This window comes from Psammomys obesus, unplaced genomic scaffold (genome assembly GCF_907164565.1).
Source record: "Psammomys obesus unplaced genomic scaffold, mPsaObe1.curated_primary_1811, whole genome shotgun sequence".
Lineage (NCBI taxonomy): Eukaryota > Metazoa > Chordata > Mammalia > Rodentia > Muridae > Psammomys > Psammomys obesus.
The window spans coordinates 14,522,316-14,549,469 of NW_026586173.1; the positions used below are offsets into that span (position 1 = coordinate 14,522,316).

At 38.6% G+C, this 27,154-nt stretch overlaps 1 protein-coding gene across 5 annotated transcripts; it reads left to right on the plus strand.

Annotated features, from left to right (window-relative positions):
• The first annotated feature begins 441 nt into the window (after nt 1–441).
• On the plus strand, nt 442–26,736 carry LOC129672099 (zinc finger protein 26). Of its 5 annotated transcripts, none has more exons than XM_055601355.1 (10): nt 442–505; nt 760–838; nt 12,516–12,672; nt 13,112–13,203; nt 13,487–13,613; nt 15,765–15,850; nt 16,610–16,736; nt 17,762–17,845; nt 18,573–18,655; nt 19,572–26,736. In XM_055601355.1, the coding sequence occupies exons 3-10, from the start codon at nt 12,648–12,650 to the stop codon at nt 21,849–21,851; spliced, it is 2,904 nt and encodes a 967-aa protein (XP_055457330.1). In that variant the 5' UTR covers nt 442–505; nt 760–838; nt 12,516–12,647; the 3' UTR covers nt 21,852–26,736. The 5 variants fall into 5 exon arrangements, with proteins under 5 accessions (XP_055457330.1, XP_055457328.1, XP_055457332.1 ...); XM_055601353.1 differs by having other exon boundaries at nt 12,519–12,672; XM_055601357.1 differs by having other exon boundaries at nt 12,519–12,672; nt 13,505–13,613.
• The last annotated feature ends 418 nt before the right edge of the window (nt 26,737–27,154 follow it).

The following is a 27,154-nucleotide window of genomic DNA, read 5'->3' on the forward strand; positions in this document are numbered from 1 at the left end:
TCAGAAAGTCTCAGGGTGAGAGGGCTCTTCTTCACGTCTTCATTTTTCCTGTCTTTCTAGTCCGCCTCACTATCAACCATTAGAGTTTAGCATGGTGCCCAAATAATAAAAATAAAAGCCTAAAGACTGTCGTGGCTGAGCGGGGTTGACAGGCTGGTTCCCAGATCTGGAAGCTTATCAAGAGGGCAGGAAGGAAAGGTTTGTGAGTCTCCTGAGACCCCGTCCTTCCCGGCCTGTGTTTTCAACTCCGCTCGGGACTGGTCTTCGGAAAGGCCGTTCTCGCTCAGAAATCTTGCTTAAACCTCACTCTCGTCCTTTGCCCCAGTTTCTAACGTCCGCTTCGGAATCAATCGGCCCGCAGATCCCGGGAACGGAAATTCCTGTCCGGAACGAGTCCGACTCGGAGAGCGGAAGTGAACCGCAGCCCGCCTCCGTCTCTTCCGGTGTGGCTTCGCGCGGCCCGTCCTCTGTTCTCCGCGGGAGCAGGCTGGCTGGGCGGCTTCTGGTGAGGACGGGTGAGGGGATGGACGCTGGCGGAGGCGGGGAGTGAGGCCCGCGAGTGGCCGCCGCGGAGACCCCGCTCGCCGGGCCGCGCGTCTCGGCCGGGCCTGCCTCTCAGCGGCTCGGGCTCTACGGTCCTCGGGTCCCTGCCGGGGGCCATTTCGCTTAAATGTTACTTGAGCTCCCTGAGTCTTCGAATATAGGCCTTACTTCCTCGAACGCCTTTAAGGTAGTCTTACAAAATTTTTGCTTTTCCAGAAGGAAAAGTATTTCCGCCGTTGGAGTCCGGCTTGGCCCCCCCATCACCCCACGGACCTGGCCATCCCAGCGCTTTCTGGTGAGCAGTGGGTGGAATTTGATGGAACAGGAAAAGCCGCAGGGTGAGGGGCTTCTTTGTAATGTCTTCTTTCCCCTGTCTTTCTAGCCTGTCTCCTTATGAACAATTAGAATTTAGCATCCTTCCCTTTTGGAAACAAATGTGTTCATTTGTTTGAGTTCTGTTTTGTTTTCTACTTGTCAGCCTCCATTGTGGCTTGTTACATTTAGGCAAAAAGAGAAAGTGTGTTTAAATGCCAGGCTCTGCATATTCGTGCGTTTTGCAGACCACAGATCATCTCTTGCCCCTTCCCTTCATCCTAACAAAGTGTTCACAAGTGAAAAATAGGGAAGTTGGCACCGAAGAAAGGCTCACGAAAAACTGGAACTTCGGGCTGGAGAGATGGCTTAGTGGCTAAGAGCCCGTGGCACTTCCACAGGATCCGATTTTGGTTCCCACGAGCCATGTTAGTGGCTCTTAACAGCCTGTAACTCCAGCTAAGAAGGGATGGGGAGACCAGAGGCTCCATGCACCTGCAGTCATGTGGCACACATTAACAGACACGCGCACACACACGAGAATAAATAGGTGGGACTCTTATGGAATGGACGAGGCGTCATTTTTCTAAATTAGTACAATATTTGAACATAATTATTTCCTCTGGGGTGAGGGAATTTTTAGGAAAACTTACAGTCATTACCTTATGTGTAATTGCAGGAAAACAATGGGTTTTATTATGTGTTCATACATGCACATTGTGTATTTTGATCTTATACTCTGTTGCCTCTTCCCGTCCTCCCCTTTGTCAATTAGTCCCTCACGTTTTTGTTTATTGGGCAGAGAGATGGCTCTGTTTTTAGAGCACTTGTTGCTCCTGCAGATGACTGGGTTTGATTCCCAACGCTATGTGGTGGCTCACAATCATCTGTAATTCTGGTGTCAGAGGACTGGACACCCTCTTTTGTCCTGTAGAGGCACCAGCGCCCAGATGGTACACAAATGTTTAAAATTAAAAAAAAAAAAAAAAAAAAAAGCTGGCCTCTACCTCACAGCCTCTGCCTTTATGCGTGGTGGGAACAAAGGTGTGTGCCACTGTGCCTGAGCTTCCATACCCGGCTTTGTGTTACTAGTTTTTAAAATAATCCCATTAAGGTCAATTTGTGCTGCACATTATTTTAGGATGTGTGGACTTCCACTGGGCTAAGTTTGACCTACCTGGGGCCACACCCTGTGAGAAATATTACTTTCTCTAAGCAGCCATCAATTGAAAATAACTTCTTAGCTGGGGTGGTATTTAAAGTTTGAGTTTATCATCTCCCTCTCCAGGCTGGAATTTTGTCTGGCTTGAGCTAGTATAGGTCTACATGCTCTTGTAACTGCTCTTGAGTTTGTATTTGCAACTTTCTGACGTGGAAAATACTGTTTCTTTGTAGTCATCTACTACCTGTCTCAGTATCTTTCTTACTACTCTTCTACTGTTATCCCTGGGCTTTGGGAGGAGGGATATTCTCTGTCTCTCTCTGCACACACCTTTGTTCCCACCACTCACAAAGACAGAGGCTGTGAGGTAGAGGCCGGCTTTTTTTTTTTTAAATTTAAAACATTTGCCTACATGTACATACATATACACACACACACACACACACATGCACACGTACATATGCATACACACACACATATATATATATATATATATATATATATATATATATATATATTCCATTTAGGACTGAATGACTCAATCCCTTACTCTCTATACTTAGACTAGTTGTGGATCTCCCATTTTAATACCAATCTAGTGCAAGAAGAAACTTCTGATTAGAGTTGAGAGAGACATTAATCTATGGGTATGATGACAAGTTATTAGGAATTTGTTTAATAATATATCTTTAGCAGAACAGTAATAGCAAGTTCTGCCTTAGGGCTTGTCATGTTTCACAGATTCTAGTGATTATATTATACTGTACAGATGCTACAGATTTCAGATATGGTTTTATAAGTATATTTAATATTGAACATAGTTTGAATAAGCAGAACAATAACTCAAATTTACAATGTGGTCACTAAAGTTAGTAGAACTTTCCAGAATTAAAATGTGTGAAAATGGTTCTTGAGAGTTTTTGTGAGCATTTTCACTTTTTCTTGTAATTTTGACGAACTGTTTTTCTGATTCCCATAATACAGGAGATACATGTGGGTAATATCCGTATTTTCACGTACAAGAGGAAAATCTATTGCTTACATATTTTAATTGAAAAGTTTTTTTCACACAATACATTCTGATCATATTCTCCTCTTCGCAAGTTCCTTTCAAATTCTCCCTACCTTTCTACCCACCCAACTTTATGTTTTCTCTCACTTTCTCTTTAAAACAAGGTGTGTCCAAACACACATACACACACTACTCCACAAAACCAGAATCAAGATAAACAAGTAAAAGACTAATAAGAGAGAAAGAAAAAAAAAAAAAAAAAAGGCCCAAGCAAAGCAAAATAAGACAGTCTAGAAAAATGCTGTTCATTTTGTGTTAGCCAACTACTGTTGGGTATGGGGCCTGCCCTGTAGTCTGGTTAAGATTCTCGGTGAGACTCCACTGGAGAAAGCTGGGTTTTCTTTCCTTTGTCGATGGTTATCAACTGCAGGTCGTTGTTTTGGTTGGAAGTGGGAGCGCATAAACACTTATCCCTGGCAGGGTAGGGCCTGATCTGGCTTGAATCTGTGAGGCTGTGTTTGCGCTGCCACTGTCTCCCAGTTCATAATGTACATTGGTCCTGTTGTGACTGGAAGACACTTTTCCTTGGATTAATTCATTACCTCTGGTTCCTAGAATTCTTTTCCAAATAGATTCCTGAGCCTTGTGGTGTGGTTTTGATGAAGACATCCTATATAGGATTTAGTGGTTTGGAGTCTGTCAGTCTCTGCACATTGTCCAGTTGTGGGTGTTTGTATTGGTTCATGTGTATTGCAAGAAGAAGCTTCTTCGATGAGGCCTGAGTGCAGCACTGATCTGTGAGCATAGCAGAATGTCACTAGGATTAGTTTCATTGCTCTGTTCCTTTAACTGGATAGTAGTAATGGGTTTTCCTCTAGGCTCATGGCCCATTGAGTCTCAGGGTGTTGGCCACATTTGCAGTGCGAGATAGACTGTGTCATGGAAGGGGCCTGAAACCCAACCAGAAAGTAGTTGATTACTCCTATAACATATGGGCCACCGTTGCACATGCTGTTGTAGGTTTGCTGGGAGATACTGATAATTGCCCTTCTCTGATAGCCATCAACATAATGTTAGCCATCACATTGGTTAACATGGAGTCAACAGATCGTTTCTATAGTCTATGGAGTCAACAGATAGTTTCTAATGGAGACAGTACACAGCTTTTGGTGAGTTACAGCCATTTACATTTGTTTGAGGCTACTATTTAAAGGGGTTTAGTATTCTCTATCATTTTGTTGAGTGTTATTCTGACTCCTCCCCTCCCATTTGTATGAGGAGTTTGCTGTTTTGGATGTGATGAGTTTCTTCCTGGTTCTCCTTTGATAATGCATGTGTTCATCTTAGGCAATGTCTTTTTTTCTTGTGTTCTTGGGCATGATCCTGTCTTCTATATATTTTTTATTTTTATTTTTGCAGTGTTCACTTGTTTGTGATAAATTGTCTTGATTTATCAGTGCTTGTCTCAAAATGTTATTCCTGTTGAATTTAAGATTTAATTTTTTAGTGTTAGAGAGATGTAGGCTTAGATTTTTCAACAAACCTACTGTATTTAGGATTCTTAAACATTTCTACCTCCCTTAAAACCCAGTAACCAGAAATAGGGGGGAAAAGAAGGATATTAGGAAAGGGGGGCTGTAGACCTATTTAGAAGTAGTTCCTTGGGTTATGAGTCCACTCTTTGTTGTCTGGGTACCAGTCTAAATGTCAACACCAAACAGCAACACAAATCAGCACAATTCAGAAGATTGTTAAGAGTCAGTGAAAGCTGCAAGACTCAGTTGGATTACCCTGAGAAGTTCTCTGGAACATTTCTCTTTGCAAAGTAAAGTGTTGAAGCACAAAAACCAGCAAAGTGATGTTGATCTGAAAAGTGGTGTCTCGCTGTCCGTGGGGTTCTATGTATTTCCTCTTCCACCTACAGATGTTTTCAGCTGGCCAAATCATGCCCCTTGCACAACTCATAGCAAAACATTTCAAGTCCTCTCACAAGACAGCTTCTAGCAAAACATCACATGACACAACTGAGTCTTCAGAAACTTCTGCTTCAGAGAGATGACTCATTGGTTAAGGGGTACATTTTCAGGGGATCTGATCCTCTCCCACCCTCCTTGGTTCTAGATACACATGGTGCACATATATACAAGCAGATAAGATACTCATATACATAAAAAGAAACTAGATGAATCAGAGTTTTGTGTTTGTTTTGTTCTCTGAGACAGTGTTTCTCTTTGTAGTCCTGGCTATCTTGGAACTTGCTCCGGTCCGGTTGCCTTCGAATTTATGGAGCTCCACCTGCCTCTGCCTCCTGAGTTTCAGCTGGGATTAAAGGCATGTACCACCATGCCTGGCAGAATTATTTTAAAAAATGTTTTAAAATACAGTAATTTTGGTTGACTTATTTATATCTAGGACTTAAAATATGTCATTTTATGCTTTTTTGACTTTTTAGGGCTGTTGATGAGGTGTTATCCTAATGTTCTGTCTTTGTGTGTGAGTTACTATTACAGCTCTCTAGCCATTTTATTTCTTTTTTTATATTTCTTGAGACAGGGTTTCTCTGTGTAGCTTTGGCTTTCCTGAACTCTCTTTGTAGACCAGGGTGGCCTCGAATTCAGTGATCCGTCTGCCTCTGCCTCCCTGAGTGCTAGGATTATAGGCATTTGGCATTCAAGACCACACCTGGCTTGCTTTATTTCTTAAGACAGTGTTTCATGTAGCTCAGGTGTTGCTGTAATTAAAAAATAGCTTGTTGGGCTAGATAATGTTTATTACTATTAGCCCTAAGATTATCATGGTAGTATTATTTAACCCGCTATCCCAAATAATAAGACACAAAGACTTGTTAGATTTATAATTGTCTTGTTTACCTTGGGCCAAGCAGCTCTTTCATTTACTCTGTCTCAGCCCCCACTCAATGCCATCTGCCATAATTATTCTCATCTGGATTATCTTCTACCCATAGTCTTATAAATACTTGCTTTTATTTTTCATCTGGGCTTTCCACTCCATTATTGAAGTCCTTCCAGCCCCACATGGTTTCTTCTCCATGCTCACCCAATGTGGCATCGTCCTTCCTCCTCTCTTGCCATCTGTCTTTTTCCCCGTGATGCTCCTGTTGGAAGCCTAGCCTTAGACACGCCTACCTGATTCTGCCCTGCCCAGGTACAGGCTGTTTAATCAATCAACCAGATGTAATGACTTAGGCAGGTTTACACAACAAGGGTAGGTGTAACCAGATCTTGAGGGCTACCGTCAGAACAACGTCCAACATTCATGTGTCCTTCAAAGTAGTACCTTGAACTTCTCTTTCTCTTAAGTGCTGTGATTGTGTGACTACATTTTGTGTGTGGCACCAGTAAGTGTTCATGCATTTTGAGTGCGAAGTATACGTGCAAAGTACTTGTGTGGAGGTCAGAGAATGACCTTGAGTGTCGGTTCGAAAGCTGCTACCTTTTTTTGTTTGTTAGTTTTTGAGTGTGGGTGAGTCTCTTAACATGCTTGCTGTGTGACAGAATTTTCCTGGAGATGTGCTACATACATCCATCTACTTAACCCAGAAAGGGAGCCCAAGACAGACCAAAGTAAAGATTGTGCCAGTGTCCAGTTTGATGAACCAGTGAATTTTTATTGGGGTTACTGTGGTGTTTCAAATGAGAATGAATGGCCCCGTAAGTTCCTGTATTTTAATATATGGTCCCTACTTGGTAGAACTGTTTGGGAAGGACTAGGAGGTGTGGTTTTGTTTGGTGAGGTATGTCACTGGGGTTAGCTTCAAACCAGAAGCTATTTCCTGTGTGTGCAAATCAGCTAACTTTTTTTCAGGTGTCTTTGTGTAGCCTGGTCTGTTCTTGGATTCACTTTGTAGACCATGCTGGCCTTGAGCTCACAGAGATATGCCTGCCCTCACAGGGATATGCCTGCCCTTCCCCTCCCGCAGTGCTTGGACTATAAGCATGTGCTACTGGACCCGGCTGCAAATGCGTTAACATTTAAGTGTGTAGATTTTTTTTTTTCTGGGAACTTTGTTTTAGCATCCTATATGGAATACTCCTACCCCACCCCCATACTGTTCAGTGTTGCTTTTTATAAAGTATAGCTTGGCTGAAGCTTCCCCTGAAAATTCTTTTAACTATTTTGGATAATTGTCATTGATCCTAAAGATAAATTTTTCTTGATGATGGCAAATAGTACTTTGAATGTAGCTACTGAGTTGAGTTCGCTAGTATTTTGTTGTTTTTCCATTTTTATTGGTTAAACCAATGTACTCGAGTTAGTTACTGACAACCACACTAAATTAAAACAATAAAAAATATTTTAAGTTCTTTTATTAGCCAGTGACCAAGAGTGGACTCATGCCTTTGAAAAGTCTCTTGGGTGCTTAAGCTCAGGGGTACAGTGTATTTTAAAGACAAAAACCACAATTTCATCTCTCTTTGAGGGGGTTTGGAATACCACCTGTCCTGCAGAGCTTTTTTAGACCCCACATGACAACTTTTGATTTGCACTTCTTCTTAGTTTTATGTTTTAGCTTGTATAAATATTCCTTATTGTGGTTAATGCATCAGGGCCATGGTCAGAGTCATGGACAGTCCGAAAAGCATTGACAAGACAGATGAAGATTGGGAGAGTGAATGGCTTAGGCGTGTCTCAGCAGACACCAAATAAAGTCAGGGCAAGATGGTGTCACCTTAGCCATTCCATAGTCAGGGGATACTGATGGTCTTTAGTCATGGTGTTCTGTGTCTGGCTTTGATAGCATAGTAATGAATTTGGAAGAATTTCCTTCTCTTCTGTTTTTTTGGAAGGGCACAAGTTTTCTTGAGTTATTTAGGTACTTTTTAGAATGCAGCTGTAAAGACACTTTCCCAGATGTTTCCTAGATGGGAGAATTTTTATATGATTGTGTCATCAATAGTGGTAGATTATTTGTGTGTGTGTGTTGTTTTTTTTTTTAAGATTATTTTTCAGCTGGGCAGTGGCTGCATATGCCTTTTTAATCTCAGCACTTGAGAAGCAGAGGCAGGCGGATCTCTTGAATTCAAGTCCAGCATGGTCTACAGAGTGAGTTTTAGGACATCCAAAGGTACACAGAAATTCTGTCTCAAAAAAACCACACACACACAAAATTATTATTATCTTTTTAATTATCTAGGATAATTATCTAGGATAATTAGGATATCTAATTAGGATATCTAATTATCTAGGATAATTACTAGAACAAGATGCAAAAATATGTAATTTCAGCACCATCATTAGAGAAGTGCTTTCAGAAGGCACATTTTCTCTTTATTTGTAGTTTCTTTGATTAGGAAGTTGCAGTTTCACTAACCAGGCAGAGAATTACCTTACCAAGTAATTACGAATATAGTCAGTACTATTCAAATAAAATGTAAAGCTGCTAAAGAAAAGTCTAGCATGAAATGAAGCTTTAAACAGAAAAAAGAAAAAGGAAAGATTAATAGATAAGTGCTCCTGTGGAATGAGGGCTCTCATGCATTTAGTGTGAAATTGATAGCGGCTATTTAAAAAAGGTTGTATTTTAGAAACCTTTTCAGTTATAAGGAGAGGTACTACAGAATGCTGAATGAAGGAAGTAGAGGATAACAGTTACAGAGATGGCTTGGGTCATGGCTATTGCCATCTTAATATTTATGTGGGTATATCCTATAAAGTTAATGTATGTCACTCAAAAGCAGCTATGCTTCAGAGGACCTTGAGGTCTTCATACTTCTAGTCTGTCTGTCAGTTTTTTATTTTATTATTATTATTATTTTGAGACAGGGTTTCCTCTGTTGTTCCTTGGCTGACCTGGAATTCTGTAGAACAGGCTGGTTATAAAATCTCAGATATCCATTTGCCTCAGCCTCTTGAGTTCATTTTCAACTTTCTATGAAATAAAGGGTTGTTAGGAAAAAAAGATTACTTTTCTTATATTTTAGTTATTTGTATTTGTCTGTGTGCTGGTGCCCATAGAGGCCAGAGATGTTGAATCCCCCTGGAGCTGGATTGGGAGGTGTGAGCTGTCTGGTGTGGGTGCTGGGAACTAAACTCAGGTCTTAGGCAATAGCAGTACTTGCTTTTAACATCTGAGCTGTCTCTTCAGTCTTTCTGTGTTTTCATTGGAAATACTTATTGCTGTAAAATTTCCACTTACCATCAGCATGTCTTTTTAAAATTTTTATCACATTGTTCCAGGTATGTTGTTAATTCCTATATATTTTTCAACTTTCTAATTTTGCTTCTATCGATTTCTAGTTTGAACCAATGTGGTGTGCAAAGATACTTGAGCAATTTCAGTCTCCTTACATTTGGCTTTTATGCCCCATCTGTTTGAGAAAAATGTATTTTATCTATAGGTTCTTTTGGTATAACATGTTTTGCCCATCCAATGTTTCCATGGTTTTGTGTTTTGTTTAGTCAGGATGAACTGTCTGTTATCACACATTACCTTTCTGACATCCATTAAAGCAGGCAGTAAGTCCATTCAGACTTTCTTGATTCCAATACTTAGCCACTCAAATATAGGCTGTTGGTATGTCTATCCTTGACATATATTTTTATATAATATTTACTTTTTCTCTTAGTATTGGGGATGTAGACAAGTGTTTTACCACTGAGCTACATTCAGAGCCCTTCCTTTTGTCTCTTATTATAGTGTCAGATCTCAGGCTTAGCAGCAAATGCCTTTACCTGCTGAGCTATCTCACCAGCCCCTAAAATACAGTGTAACTTCCTGCTCCTTCTCTTCCTTCTCCTCCTCTTCTTTCTCCGCCTCCTCAGTCTTGTCCTCTTTTTTTGGTAGGCAGGCAATTTCCCCAGCACAAAAGAACTCTTTAGTGGTTCTTTGAGAATTCCTACCAAATAATAAATTTTTTTGGCACACGGATGTCTTTTCTACTTGAGCACCAGATAGGAATCAAAACACCTAGTCTTCCTTACTGTCAGACTTCAGTGAAGCTAAACTGTGGTCAGTTCTTGCCCTAATGTATCTGTAAGACAAGGAGATTCTAGTTATAATGCCTTATAGTAAAATTAAATTAAAAAAACTTATATGAATATGTCCTGTTTTTTTGTGAGTGTGATATAAGCTAGGGTTGCCTGAGAAGGGACCTCAGTTAAGAAAATATCTCCATAAGATTGGCCTATAGGGCAACCTGTGGGGCATTTTCTTGATTGATGGTTGATATGGAATGGTCCTGCCTACTACGGGTGGTACTGTCTCTGGGTAGGTTGTCTTGGGGTGTGTAAGAAAGCTGGCTGAAAACTTAAGTGGCTAAATTTCAGAGGCCAAAAGGGAATATTTTGTAAATAATGTATATATTCAAGCAAGATGTGGTGTCCCACATCTGAATTCTAGAAATGGTGTTTTCAGACATTTCTACATTAGTGTTATAGTGTTCACTTGGCTCATCCTGCTAGGTTTCAGTCACCCCAGAGATAACGTTTACACATGGATGACATTTATTTCATGTTGACTCAGAATGATCCTTTGGTTTCTATAGCCATTTCTCTCCATTTTTAAGATCACACAGAAATCAAGGTCAGCTTTGTAAAACTGCTTCATTTCCATCACTTATGGTAGGCCAGCATTGTGAAATCTAGAAAGTTGTGTACCCTGAGTGTGTGGTTGAGGACCTGAGGCAGAAGCAGGTAGCAGAGGTGTTACCTATATCACTACATTGCTTCTTTGTGAGTGTGTGGGATTTTATAGCCCTTTCAGCCAAATGGGGAAAACAATTTGTATATTACCAATGTTTTTAGTTACAATAAACAAGCCACCCTGATCACTGCTGACTCTCACCTAAAGTGAAACCGTCCTATAATGTCCATGGCTGTTACAGTATATTGCTGTAGCTGCATGTGTCATGTCGTGTTCTATATTTGGCCAGGATAATCTAGAGGCAACACTTTTTAATGGTAAAATAAATCTAATGGATATAAACTATCACAGGAAACCTAGTTTTTTCATCATTGACCTTTTCAAGTGTTTAAATCAATAACTGCTGTGTACTGTGGGGAAAAAAAAAAAGCTGGCTGAGCACACCAGAAGGGGAAGCCATAAGCTAGTAATAGACAGCGTTCTTCCCTGGCCTCTGCTTCAGTTCCGGTCTCTAGGTTCTTGCCTTGAGTTCCTGCCCCAACTTTGCTCAGTGATGAGCTGTTAATTGGAAATGTAGTATGAAGTAAACCATTTCCTCCCCATGGTACTTTTGATCATGGTGGACTTTTTTTGTTTTTAAGATTTGTTTTTTGTTATTATGTATACAGTGTTCTGCCTGCATGTATACCTTTATGCCAGAAGAGGGCACCAGATCTCATTTTAGATGGTTGTGAGTAGCCATGTGTTTACTGGGAATTGAACTCAGGACCTCTGGAAGAGCAAGCAGTGCTCTTAACCTCTGAGCCACCTCTCCAGCCCTGATCATAGTGTTTTATCATTGTAGTAGAAACCCTAACTAAGATTGTGCTTTGTGTGTATGTATATCTGTATATCATGTATTTACTGATGCCCAAGGATGCCAGAAAAGGGTGTTGGGTCCTTTGGGACTGGAGTTATAGATGGTTGTAAAGGTGCTGGAAGTTGAACACAGGTCCTCTGGAAGACCTATTTTAACCTATGAGCCACCTCTCCAGTCCAGGATGTTATATTTTAAGAAACTCATGTGCTTGCTTTCCTGAGTCCTTTTTGTGTTGCTTATTATGGAGTATAATAGTTATGCAAAATTACATTTTAGGGACAAAGTTACTGAGATTAACATTCCTGTTCTCCCTTCCCCACTACTTTGTGCTTAAACAGTCATTTATTTTGAGGGGATAGATTGCTTTGTTATATAGCGATTATGATATCTGCTGTTAAGGAGTGTTCAAGTAATTAATTAAAAGGAATGATTATTTTGTGCAAGCATCTGTCTGTCTACACACACACTTATAAATACATTCATAAAAACGTTCTAGTATTACTTAGAGTACTGTATTATTTTTCTGTTGCTATAAGATACTATGACCAAAGCCACTTAAGGAAGAAAGGATTTTTTTTTTTTTGGCCTCTGGTTCCAGAGGTATAGAGTTTATAATGGTGGAGAGGGTATAACATAGCAGCAGGAGCCAAAGCAGATAGATCACATTTTCAGCTGTGCACAGATCAGAACAGGAAGTAAGATGAGGCTTATAAAGCCTTACGGCCACCCTCAGTGATGTATACTCTCAAGCAAGGATCTACTTTCTACAGATTGTGTAATTTTTCTAAACAGGACTGTCACCTGGGGACCAGTGTTCAAATACATTTGGACATTGAGCCTTTGGAGCACTTTTCTCATTCAAACCACAAAAAAATACATGCAATTAATTCTCAGTCAGTGCAGGTGCTGTTAATGAACTTACGTTATAGGGTATACACTTTTAGGGGTTTTCATTATCTTATCTGCAGAAAGCTAGTATATAATGTTTGATGACTGCTAAGTGTTGCTTTTTGGTTGTTGTCAGTAGGAATCTAAGTCATCCAGATTAAAAGAGAAATGAATATCGTCATTTTCCACTTTGATGCATAAGTTTCCCTGACATTTCCTTGGAGTCACAGAAGAATTTGTTTACACATTTTACCATCAGACTAATAGGATGGACATTTCCAGTTTGTCCTGTGGTAAGTCCTGTTGGTACTGTTATCAAGAGAATCTGTTGTAGGTCCCTCTTACACAAGTAGAGCAAGAGTATGGACTGCTGAGGTAGGCCAAAGAGGGCTGTTTTGTATACCAGCCCTCTAGTACATTCTTGGGAATAGACACTGCATAATCCATTACTGATTTTTTTCTATCATTGGCAAATCCAGAGTTATATTTCTCAGAATTTAAGTTTCCTTGCCTTTAAAGTTGATGTACTTCTCTTGATGGCCAAGACAGTTCACCGTCACATTTTCCTGCTGTAAGAATTGCTGAAGCGTTGTAGGTTACTGGAGCTTTTATTTGCAAGTTATCCCGAGTGAACTGAGTTAGGTTGCAAATAAGTGAACTCCTGTTCTCACAGTGAATATGAACTTCTTGGCAGCTTTGTATTGCTGTTTCTTTCTTTTTTTTTTTTTTCAGGAAGTCTGCTTTCTGAGGACCAAGTCTGCAGTCAAGGAGAAGAAAAAGAGCGAGAAAGTACACTTGTTGATTGGCTGAAAAACTGTAATAAGGTATGAGTTCTAAGACAGATATGGCTATACAGAGAAACCCTATATTGGGGTGGGGGGGAGTCAGGGTGTGGTGAGGTAAAAATGTTTGAAATGTGCCATTATGAAACCATGATTAGAGTATATGGACATAGAATGAGTGTGAATACAGAGAAGCCTGGTCTTCTCTCTATTGAACAATGGCAGTGTACAGAACTTGCAGCTCTCTCTAGGCATTGAGTTCTTACTCTGAGATGAATTGTGGGTATATTAACTTGGTTGTAACAAGCTTGTGTCGGTGGTTTAGGATTTGATGACCTTTCAGGATGAGGCTGTGGATTTCACTCAAGAGGAGTGGAGTACAAAGGATCCAACTCAGAACAGCACACCTAGTGATGTGACAGTGGAAGACTACAAAAACCTGACCACCGTAGGTAAGTTATTCTCATATGATACTTCATTTGGGGCCGGCACATATATGTACTTAGTATGTTTAGAAACTATCAAATCCAGTGAGAGAACAATGATAGCAGTTTCTTTTCTAATATGCTTAAACTAACATGTTTGTTTAATGGGAGGGTACATCAAACTTCAGTGCCTCATATATGCTGTATATGCTTCCTTACTGAGCTGCATGCTTAGCACACTGTAGGCTTTTCTTTTTTTCTTCTTTTTAGATTTAGGGTGGCAGTGATGGGCACCTTTAATTTCAGCACTCAGGAGGCAGAGGCAGGTGGATGTCTGAGTTCAAGGCTAGCTTGGTTTACAGAGTGAGTTCCAGGACAACCCAGGCCTACTCAGAGAAACCCTGTCTCAATAAACAAACAAAAAAAAACCCAGAAGAGATTCGTTTTTATTTATTGTTTTGTGTGTGAGTGTGCAGGTGCACATGAGCCAACAGCGCACATGTGGAAGTCAGAGGACAACTCACTGGGTGTCAGTTCTCCACTCCCACCTTGTAGTTTGAGGAAGGCTCATTCTCATTTTTGCCACTGTACTTCTGATCCGTTCTTCTGTTTCTGCCTCATCTCTCATGATAAGACTGCTGAGGCTAGGATTACAGATAATGTACCATTGCCTTTGACTTTAAGATTTGGTGTCTTAGTTTACTTTCTGTTGCTGTGATAAAATCCTGAGTAAATAAGCAACTTGGGGAGGAAAAGGTTTATTTGGCTTACAGATTATAATCCATCGTTGAGGGAAATTGAGGCAGAACCTGAAACCATGGAGGAACACTGTTTACTGACTTACTCCCTGACCAGCCTGATCTACAAAGTGAGTCCAGGACAGCAGGGCTACACAGAGAAACCCTTCCACCCCTACAAAAAAAAAAAAAAAAAGAAAACGCATGTTTTGTTCTTGTCTCCACCTCTGATAAGTTGAATAGCACTTTTTAGTTCGTGTCTGTTTATTTTATGACTTTATTGGATTTGATGAACTATAATATTTATAAGTTAATGGCTTATTTATTGCCTAGCAAATATTGCTATGATTTATCAGAAATGTTAATATGAAATTGATTAGTATTTCAGTGGTCAGAGATCCTTGGAATCATGGGATTAAAGCTTTGTCTTTTTAGTCCTTTTGAAATAATTACTATTATTTTCTATTAGACTTACTGACCAAAAGCCAGGTTTGATTGTGCATGCTTGTAATCCCAGTAGGTTTGCAAATATGAGGGGCTAGCTTGGGCTACAGGACACCCTGTATTGAAAAAAAAAAATGCATTATAGGCCTGAACCATAGAAAAATTTGTCATCTCTTTTATTAACACAACTTTGAATGTAGGATGTCAGACAATTAAGAAACCCAGTACTTTGACTTGCTTGAAAGAAGAATTGGTGACCACACAGAGAGGAGTTGGCGAAGGTGAATGTTATTAAAGAACAACATTGACTAGTGGCATACATCATTAGCTTCCCTGTTTTTACTTTTTGTCTCCCAAAATTCTGTGATCTCGAGATAGCATTTAATGTTTCAAGGTGATTATCTTTTGCTTTTGTGTTTTTTGTTTGTTTTTTGTTTCGTTTCGTTTTTGAGTCATTGTGTGGCCCTGACTGGCCTGGAATTCACTCTGTAGGCCAAGTTGATCTTGAACTCACAGAAATTCACTTGCTTCTGCTTCCTGGAGTGCCAAGTTCATTTGTGTGTTTGTGTGTGTGTTTGTTTGTTGGAAGGTAAGTGATAAAATATAGTCTCCAATTATATATCCTAGGATTTGCCTTGAATGGTTGCTCTTCCTGCCTTCTTTCCTTCCTTTTTTTTTTTTTTTTTTAATTTTTTTATTATGGTGTAGCTTTAAATAGTTGATTCTCTAGCCTTAGATTTGTGTGTGCTGGGATTGCTGGTACGTACACCATGCTGTAGTTTCATGATATTTCTTCTTCTTTTTTTAAATCTCTGATAACATGTTTTTATTTTATTGCCATATATTAATTTTTGAAGAATTAATACTTTGCAAATTTTCCTCTGAATCTTTAGTTTGCTCACCAGGTTTATTTAGAAAACCATGGAGACATCTTATACTTTTTTGCTATATTGTTTTGTTATTTAAACCTAATCTTATTTTGTGGGTTTAATTCCAGAATTGGAAAAGCAACTACAAACCAAAGATTTAGCACTAGAGCAGGAATTTTTGACAAGACATACCTTCATGGAGACACAACAGGTGGTAAGTTCAAGGAAAAGTATATTTCCTATTTTATGCACTTAACCAAGTTTGACAGTTTCTTTTCTTTTCTTTTTTTTCTTTTTTTTTTTTTTTAAATAGGAAGTCATGGAGAGAAATGAGTTTCTTGGTAGAAGGAACACTCTTATCATATAATTTGAAGATGAGTATTAAGGGGATCCAAAGTTAATGTTGAAACTGACCAAGAGGCACAGTTTCTCAGAAGTAGACTTGCCCTTATAGCAAAACAAAACAGCAAACAAACATCCATGCCACTATTAAATTTCTAGTTGAATTTCTCTGGAAAGACATGTGTCTTGTATAGGTAAGGGATTACCCTGAAAGTTATCTTAGTATTTTAGTAATCATGTGTTTTAACTTCTATTAGTGATTAAGTATTATTTTGTGTTCTGACAAATGATAAAGATGAGACTCTCCATTTTAAAAGAAATAAATTTATTTATAATCACAAAACAAGTTTGAAATGTGCTTGGGAGTGTGCCACAACGTAGGGGAGTAAGATGAATAGAGTTCCCTTTGTGGTTGTGGCGAGACAACTTTATTTGTAAGAGGTGTAGAAATCTATGAGTACAGAGAGTCTACAGAGTGATCATGGCTAAGATACAGTCTAGGAATATTGAGTCCCGAGATAGATTATGGGGGACCTTAGTCTCTTTTATAGCGTGGATGTTACTTCCTCATTCTTCAGTGAGCACAGGTGATGTTTACTTTGCTCAAGTTGGCGTTTATGTGATGGTTCAGGATGCAGTGACCTTTGAAGATGTGGCTGTGGACTTTACCCAGGAAGAATGGACTTCACTGGATCTAGTTCAGAGAAACCTGTACAGAGATGTAATGCTGGAAAACTACCAGAACCTGGCCACAGTAGGTAAGACTGCCATCTTTTGTTCTATCTTCATAAGAGAACAGAAATACTGTTCTAGAATGTGATTTTAGCTCAGAGAACACTGGGAAATAGCAGATTAAATCCCTTAACAATTTAATCCATCATGTTTGTTCTCAACTAAAGGTTATTAGAAGTACCAATATTACTATACCAATAATGTTATTTTGAGATTCTTCCTCTTTTTGATTTGTTTTTGTTTTGAGGACAGGCCTGACTCTATGTACCTCAGGCTAGCTTCAAGCTCTTGGCAATTCTCCTATCTCAGATTCTGAGAGCTGGGATAACAGATATGTGTTACTATACTTGGCTGTTGATACTTCAACAACCTTTATGAATCTGTTTCTAAAAATAAGAACTGGTGCTATCATTTTTCTCTTTAAGAATGAGGACCCGTGGCTAGGTATGTTTTTGTTATAGAATGCTTGTTTAGACATATAAGGCCTTGGGTTTGATCTGCATCCCTGGGGGGTAGGGTGCAGTGACTTTATAACTTCATTACTTATATTAGATTTTATTGGGAGAAATGTTTTACTGCATTTTATTTTTTTTAAAGCATAGATTTTTCATTAATAATGATGGCATTAGGAATTAATAGTATGTTTTAATTTATTGACAGTGCTGGAAGATTTAATTTAGGACCTTGTACAGTCTAGGCAAGTGCTCTACTATTGAACATTCTCAACCATTTTTTGGTTACATGAGGCAGGTTTCATTTTTTTAGCCCTGCAGCCATGACTAGCCTGGAACTCTTGTTTCCTTGCCTTGTTAGCAATGGGATTACATCTATGCATAAACAGACTTGGTCTTCCCTAATGTTTTTTAACTGTGCATTTAGTTTTGAATGTGGATTTGATGGGTCATAGAAAATTTCTAGTCACCAATAGCATAAATATTTGTATTCAAAGCTTTTTGTTAATAATTTTAAGTCTTTCCTGAGAAATGTAGTTTTCTATCATTGGGGAATTTATGTGAACCTTTTCCATTGATGTATCTGTCTCTTTGTCTAGGAGGTCAGCTGTTCAAACCCAGCTTGATCTCTTGGTTGGAGCAAAAAGTAGAATTGACAGTAATGGAGCAAGGAATTCTCCAAGGTTGGTATTTGTTGAACACATTTCTTGTTGTTGTCAAGTCGGAAGTGTCAAGTTGGAAGTGTATCTAGGGAATTGTTAGGAGACTGCCTTGATTCTGAAGGTTGAGGTCTTAGAGAAACAATTTAATTTTCATAAAAAAAGCTAATGTATAGCATCTGTGATGCACCAGTGTTTTTTTTTTCTTTCTCCTATTATTCTATATACCATCACATTTAATTTTAATAGAAAAAAATCTAAATTATTATAGCTGTGATACCATATCCTGTGCTTGTCAAATTTTAGCCTTAGACAGTTGCTTTCATGTCTCTTCATTTACTGTTTAATGTATTTTAATATGAAAATACACAAGTGAAATTCTGGCCTGGAACTTGGCTTTATAGACCAGGCTGGCCTTGAACTTACAGAGATCTGCTTGCCTGTGGCTCCTAAAGGTTTGCACCACCACTCTTGGCCAATCAAAATGGGGGTTTTGGCTGTTTTTAAAAATGTAACCTTCCAGCCAGGTGGTGGTGGCACACACCTTTGATCCCAACACTTGGGAGGCAGAGGCAGGTGAATCTCTGTGAGTTCGAGGCCAGCCTGGTCTACTGAGCAAGTTCCGGAACAGTCAGAACTATAAAGAGAAACTCTGTCTCAAAAAACCAAAAACTAAAAAACAAACCAAAAAACAAAAAAACCTTCTGTTTGTTGTATAAATCCTTTTATAAGCTTTTTTGTTTCACTTTAGAATGGGAAATGCACCTTAAGACAAAAAGGACAGCACCTCAGCAGGATATGTTTTCATCAGACATGTCAAATGGAATACAACTGGTAAGACTCACAGAAATGAAATTTACTTTTATGTTTATGGGTGCTTTGCCTGCATATATGTCTTTGTACCATGTGCATTTCTGGTGTCCTTGGAGAACAGATGAGGACATCTGATTCTCTGGAGCTGGAGTTATAGACAATCGAGAGGTGCCATATGGGTGCTCGGAAACTAACCTGGGTCCTTTAGAAGAGCAGCAAGTGCTCTTAACCTCTGAGCCATCTCTTCTACCTCAGGATATTTCTTTTTTTTTAAAATACTTTCATTTGAGAATATCTCGTATAATGTATTTTGATAATATTCAGCTCCCACTTCTCCTAACTCCTCGAAGATCCACCGCCACCTCTCTATCTCTCCCAACTTCACGTTCTCTTTTAGAGTAAATAATCTATCAACTTGAATTTTCTGCTAACCAAACCGTTCCTTGGTGTACGTAGGGCCATTAGAGCATGGTTGATCTACTAGGAGCCGTATTCCTAAACTGTACCTTTTTCTCCCAGAACTCATCAGTTGTCCTTAGCTCCTTAGGGGTTGGGAGAAACAAGGATCCTAGTGTCCAAGGTCAGGAAATATTATGGATTCGCTAATAAAAATAGATAAAATGAAAGATATTTGAGAGAATAGCTGTTATAGGCAAGGGATCTCTTATTTTTCCCTCCTTTTCTTCATTTTTTTTCTTATTCGTTTTCTTTTTTTCTTTTTTTCAGAGAGGGGCTCACTATCACTCAAGGTAGCCTTCACTTGTGACGCTTTTGCTTGAGCCTTCAGAGTTCTGGGATTACAGTAGTAAACCAATGTACTTTGCATAAAGTGATGCCCCAAATGTATTGTGAAGTTTAGTTTATCAGAATTTCCACAATTATATGTTCTTGTACAAGCCTGAAAAATCTTAATCATGTTTTTACCCTTTATCAATAGGAAAGAGAACACAATGGAGGGGAGCTTGCTGATTCCGTAAAAGTTGGAAGAGTTTTCAGTGAAGATTCATGCCCTCAGACTCATATTAGTACTCCAGATACAGAGAATGCATCACAGTGTAATTTGTATGAAAAAGACTTTGTACTACCACTTAAAGAAACTTCTACTACTGAAGAGAACATTTTTCAATTGAACCAGTGTGTAAAACCTTTCACTTTGACACCAGATGATTCCAAGAGAATGTGCCCTCTGGAAAAATCCATTGAATGCAGTGACTGTGGGAAAACTCTTGCTAATCAGTTAGAACTTCAGGCACATAGTTCTTCTCATAGTGAAAAGAATCTCCACAAATCAGAGCAGTGTGGGCAAGCTCCTACTCATCCTATAAGCCATGATGGGCATGTTGTAATTCCCACTGAAAAAAAATACTACGAATGTAAGAAATGTGAAAAATTTTTTACGCATCCTCTATACCTTAATATCCATATGCAAAGCCACACCGTGGAGAAACCCTATGACTGTAAGGAATGTGGGAAAGCCTTCGCTGAGCGCTCAAGCTTAATTGTACATCTACGACAACACACTCGAGAGAAGTCTTATGAGTGTAAGGAATGTGGGAAAACCTTCATTCAACCCTCACGCCTTACAGAACATATGAGAAGTCATACCGGGGAGAAACCGTATCAGTGCGACCAGTGTGGGAATGCCTTTGCATCTTCCTCTTATCTTACTACACATTTGAGAACTCATACTGGAGAGAAACCCTTTGAGTGTAACATTTGTGGGAAGGCATTTACACGTTCCTCTTATCTGCTAGGTCACATACGAACTCACACAGGTGAAAAGCCCTATGAATGTAAAGTATGTGGGAAAGCGTTTAGTGGCCGTTCTTGGCTTACAATACATTTACGAAAACATACTGGAGAGAGGCCCTATCCATGTACAGAATGTGAGAAAGCCTTCACCAGCTTTGCTCAACTAACTGAACATATAAAAACTCACACTGGTGAGAAGCCCTTTCGTTGTAAGGTATGTGCAAGGACCTTTAGAAATTCCTCATGCCTTAAAACCCACTTTAGAATTCACACTGGAATAAAACCATATAAATGTAATTACTGTGGAAAAGACTTCACTGCACGTTCAGGCCTTACTAAGCATGTACTGATTCACAATGGTGAGAAGCCCTATGAGTGCAAGGAATGTGGGAAAGCCTTTAGTACATCCTCTGGCCTTGTTGAACACATAAGAATCCATACAGGAGAGAAGCCCTTTGAATGTTATCAATGTGGGAAAGCCTTGGCTCATTCCTCATCTCTTGTTGGACATTTACGTACTCACACTGGAGAGAAACCTTTTGAGTGTAATCAGTGTGACAAAACATTTACACGATCTTCTTATCTTCGTATTCATATGCGAACTCACACCGGAGAGAAACCATATGAATGTAAAGAGTGTGGGAAAACTTTCCCTGAGCGCTCATGCCTTACTAAACACATCAGAACACATACTGGTGAAAGGCCCTACGAATGTAAGGAATGTGGGAAAGGCTTCATTAGCTTTGCTCAGCTTACTGTACACATAAAAACTCACAGCTCAGAGAGGCCTTTTCAGTGTAAGGTGTGCACAAAATCCTTTAGAAACTCTTCATCCCTTGAGACCCACTTTCGAATTCACACTGGAGTAAAGCCCTATAAATGCACTTACTGTGGGAAAGACTTCACTGCTCGTTCAGGCCTTACTATACATTTACGAAATCACACTGGGGAGAAGTCGTATGCATGCCAAGAATGTGGAAAAGCCTTTAGTACTTCCTCAGGCCTTATTGCACATATACGAAGTCACAAAGGAGAGAAACCCTTTGAATGTGACCACTGTGGGAAAGCCTTTGCTTCTTCCTCTTACCTTAATGTGCATTTGAAAATTCACACTGGAGAAAAGCCCTTTCAGTGTACAGTATGTGGGAAAACATTTACATGTTCTTCTTACCTTCCTGTTCACATGCGAACTCACACTGGAGAGAAGCCTTTTCAGTGTATAATATGTGGAAAGTCATTTTTGTGGTCCTCCTACCTTCGAGTTCACATGCGAATTCACACTGGAGAGAAACCCTATGTATGTCAGTACTGTGGAAAAGCCTTTACAGAACACTCGGGCCTTAACAAACATTTGCGGAAACATACAGGAGAGAAACCATATGAATATAAGGAATGCAGTGAAGCCTTCACTACTTCTGCTGATGCTAATGAACATGAAAATCCCCAATGGGGGGAGAACCTTTGAATGTAAGGAATTAAGATAATTGTTCTGGAAGCCCTTGACTCATCCTTTGGAATCAGAAGTCACAGTTTATACAAGTCTTATTAATATAATAAGCAATGTATAAAAACATTCAGTTGAGTAAAGACAACTCATTCTGAGGATGCTCTGGGTTGAAGGGTTGTGGGAGAGACCAGAATCTCATGGTGTATGAACTCACTCGAGGTTTAGTATAGAAAACAAAAACCTCTGGTGTTTCCATGTATGTTGATGTAAGACGTAGCAGTGTGTCACAGATTTTCACTTGCTCTGTTCACTTATGATCTCACAGAAAAATCTTACTAAAGTTCAGGAAGTAACTTTATATTGACTTTGTGGTATTTACGGACTGCACACAAAACTACATGTGTAATAGGGGATTTGCTTCAGTGTTCTGAAGTCTTGGATGGTAACACATGGATTTCCTGGGTGCTTCTAGATGAACTTTTGACTATTTCTACGTTTGTATATTTTTATGACTTCAATTATGTTTTTAAATTCCATATGGGATTTCCTTTTTAAGCTATTCCTGTTTGATATGATTGAAACTGTTGTTTATGCCTAATGTTTATTATATGTCTCATGTCAGCATTGTGAATGAACACAAACTCCCATCTACTCACTACTTGTTAGTTTATTTGTTGTCATGTATTCCTGCACTGTTTCTTTCCTCTTTGTTATCCACCCCACACCCCTTTTAAAAAAACGGCTAGTATGAATCATGTAGTCTAGACTGATGTCTAGCTCATGGCAGTCCTGGCCTAGCCTCCTGAGTGCTTAGATTACAGGTGCAAGCCACCATTATCATCTTTGTACTGTCTTAAGTGCTGTCTTTGCTAGCACTGAAATTACCATGTTTTACATAGCACTCAAATACTTAACAAGTAGGTTTGGATCTGACCAATACAATCCTTTTCTCTGAGTTCCAAATCTCTGGTAGACATTATTCCATTTTCTGATTGGAGTTCAGCTTTTCTTTAGCCTCTACTTGTTAGGTCATGTAGTATCTGTATTAACTCTTATCTTTTTTATTTTTGTGACAGGGTCTTGCCCTAGCTCAAATTGACCTCAAACTCCTAACCTTTCTGCCTCAGATTTTACTGCTGGATTTACAGGCATGTGCCAACATGTCTAGCTGTTTCTATGGCTTATATCAATTTACATGAGGTTCTCAAGGTGGAACCTTGTTATGGTCAGTTATTTTAAGTCACTTAGTTTTCCTTTCATTTGTGTATGGATACTTAGTTTCCATACCTTGGCTGTTAGGATTATTGCTACATTGAATATGGATGTAGTTATCTATCTCTTTAAATTGATGATCTTATGTTCTCAGATACAGTCCTAAAAGTGTGTTTGTTACAGGAATGATAAGTGTTAATTCAGTGTCTGTATTATTTTTTAATCACTATCCATTTATGTTCCCAATGATGTACATAGCCTTTTACTTATCTTTTTACTTTTCTGCCATTTAAAAATGTGAGATAGTATCTTCATAGTTTTGATTTGCTTTTTCTGATCTATAAGCCATTTGTATGTCTTTGCTAAAATATTGATTTCAGTTATTTATCAATTTAAAAATCAAGATATGTGTATTTTGCTGTGACCCATTGTAATATATATATATGGTTTACAGGTATTTTTTCCATCTGTGTACATGCCATTTCAGATTTTTTTGCTGTTTTGTAAAATCTTTAATTTGATATCCCCTAATTATTTATTTTTGCTTTTAATGCTCATGCTTTTCTGTCTGTTCTTAAATTTTTTGCTAGTATGTCTGGAAGCATTCTTTCTGGACTTTTATTGTGTTACAGTTTTAGGTTTTGCTTTCTGGGTTTTGTTTGAGTTGATCTTACGGTGTAATCCAAGATAGCATGGAACTCACTGTGTAGATCAGGGTGATCTTAAACTTTTAGCAGTATTTCTTCCACAGGCCTCCTGAGTGCTGAGATTTTGTGTTTGAGCCAGCCTACCCCACCTAACTGTATTTCCTTTACTATTATTTAATTCTGTTTTCATATACGCACACACACATGCATACATACACATTCTTACACAACACAGTGTATGAGCACTTATTTTACATATGCATTTTTCTCAGTTTCATATTTGTGCAACTATCTTTTTTATGTTATGATAGTTTTTGAAAATTTGCTTATAAGCATTTTTTATTGTCTCTGTTTTGGTGCTAGGAATTGAACTTGTGGTCTCATGAGTGCTCAGCACGAGTTCTATCATCAAGCTATAGTTCTAAACTCATTGTTGAAATTATATTGACTGTAAAGGTGTTTTTTTGTTGTTTGTTTTGTTTGTTTTTGAGATAATTTCTCTGTATAGCTCTGGCTGTTCTGGAACCTGCTATGTAGACCAGGTTAGCCTCAAACTCACAGAGATCCACCTGTCCCTGCTTCCCAGAGTGCTGGGATTAAAGGTATGTGCTCCTACACCTAGCCATCATTACACATTTATTTCTAAACAATTTGTTATATTGTTTGTATCACCATTTTACTGATTTCTACCTATGTAATGGGTTTTGTTTGTTTTGTTCTTGCTCCTTGAGACAAGGTCTCTAAGAGTTTAGACTGGCTTTGAAATTAACTAATGGTCAAGAATGATTTTGGACCTCTCATCTTCTTGCCTCTAGCCCTCCAGTGCAAGAAATATAGGCATGCACTACCACACTATTTTTCTGCAGTGCTTGAGTATCAGTCTTCATGCCAAGTAAACTCTACCAACTGAGCTTCATCTCCAGCCCTGTAATACATTGTTAAACTTTAAATTTTTTTATTTATTTAAATCTTTGGTTTATCTGAAAGGTTTTGGTTTCTTATGCTTTCTGAAATATTTTATAAGTCTGTGAAAAAAATGTCATTAGAATTATTAATACAATGGCAATAAATCTACAAAGCTCTTTGGGTAAGATGAACATTTTAACAATGGTAATTCTCTCAGTGTGCATGGATACCTTGACATTTGTTCATAGTGGTTTAGATTTTTCCTGTTTAATTTTATTCTCTACTGTTTTATGTAGTATAATTTTTTTATGTTGACACCCGGTCACCTGAAACAGTTTTACTTTCCTTACTGGGCTGACTTTTTCCTTTCTTATCCTAATTGCTTTAGCTAGGCTTTTCGCTGAATAAACGAAGGAAAGGTAGGTATGCCTATCTTTGACAAGTTTGAGGTTTGTAACACTGAATGATAACTGCATTTGTTTTTTTTTTTTTTAACTTTTTAACTTTTTTTTGTTTTTTATTAATTACACTTTATTCATTTTGTATCCCCTGCATTTGGTTTTTATGTACTGCCATTATGATTAAGTACATTTCTATCTAATTTATTGACTGTTTTCTCCATCATCTGATATCCTGTGTTGTTACATGATTCTATACGTTTTCTGCAATACAGATTTTCATTTTGTTCATTTAGTATATCACATTTATTTTCATAAACCATTTTTCCACCCCACTTATAAGTTATTATTGATCACAGTTTGTGTGATCTTTTTAAAAGTTACTTTTATGAAGTGACCAGGAGATTGAAATTGTCTTAATAAATAATTTTTTATCATTTATTTTTGAGACAGGGTCTTGCTATATAGTCCAAGCTTGGCCTTGAACTTATCATTTAACCTAAACTAACCCCAAACTAATGATCCTCCCACACTAACCTTTAAGTGTTGTGGCTTCAGTAATAGCCCATTGTGCCTGGCTGTTAATGTTCAGAAAGACTTTCCTGTTTCGCCAATAAGTGACTCATTTGTTAGAGCTTAAACAGAGTGAAAAAGAGATAAGATGGTTAACTTCTGTTGTAAGGGTGTCATGGTTGTAAAGAGATCCTAGAAATAGAATACTCAAGTGTGGAAAGCAAATGTTAGTGTATATGTAGAGAGAAATAGCATAATGAAAACAAGATCATTTCAGTATTCTTTGACATATAATTAACACTGAGTTTGTTTTTTTTTTTAAATTTATTTTATGTATGAGTGCTCAATTTGCTTGTACATTTGCATGCCAGAAGAGAGTATCAGATTCTAGTATAGATGGTTATGCGCCACCATGTGGTTTCTGGGAATAGAACTCAGGACCTCTGGAAGGGCAGACAATGCTCTAAACCAGTGAGCCATCTCTCCAGCCCCAACACTGAGTCTTAAAATCACTAAGGAAACTGTACTTGAACTAGACTTGAGACCAAGTAGATCTAATAATTCTATACATAACATTCTATATAAGAGCCAGAGAATACTCTGTATTAATTTCACAGGTACATTATGAGAAATTTCATAGTAGACTTAATCAAGCTTTTCTTTTAAAATAGACAGGATTGAGTTTATGTAGTTTTTGGGAGAGGGTCTCATTGTGCAGTCCAGATGACCTCCAGCTAACCATTCTGTCTCAGAGATAAAATGCTACATTGTATTTTATTTTATTTTTATATTACATTTATTTATTTGGAGTGGGGGTACACAGCATGTTTTTGGAGATCAGAGGACAACTCAGGAATTGGCTTTCTCCTTCCACTTTGTAGATCCTGGGAATTGAACTCAGGTGGTTGGGCACCTTTGCTTCCTGAGCCAACTTGCTGGACTACATAGTTTTATATTTGATATGAAAACACCTAATGTCTTGGCAAATTAGAAAATGTGTAGTTGCATAGAAGTGGATTCTTATATGTATCTCAGTGAATGGTGACTGATGTGGCAGGGACTTGGAGTAGAACCAGGAAAGCCTGTGTTAAGCTTCACAGAGTCTTGGTTTGTCAGGAAATAAAACGGGCCATTTTACCAACATCTAATGTCTTAGCCAGTTTTCAGTGTACAATATATTGTTCACTGTTGTTACAATGGTGACATAACAAGGTGTATACTTTTAAACAGTTGTCTCTTTATTTCTCCTAAACCTTAATCACTGGTGGCCACTGTTGTAGTTTAGTTCTGTGCCTTCATTTTTTTTTTTTTCCCAAATTCCAGGTATGAGATAATGCAGAGGTTGGGTGTGTGTGTGTTGCAGGTATATGCCTGGTGGCCAAGAAGATCAGAAGAGGGTATCGGGTTTTCTGAGACTGGAGTTACAGACACTTAGGAGCCTTTATGTGGCTACTGGGAATTGAACCCATTTCCTCTGTAAGAGTAGCCAGAGTAGTATATTTGAAGCCAACTTGAATTTTGTTTGAAACCAATTTGGTTTGAAAGTGCATTGTTCCCTACAAGCCTATGTGCTTGGACATGTCTCCCCCAGCTGGTGGCACTTGTTTTTGAAGGCCGTGGGTAGGGAGTGGTCTTTGAAGGTTGT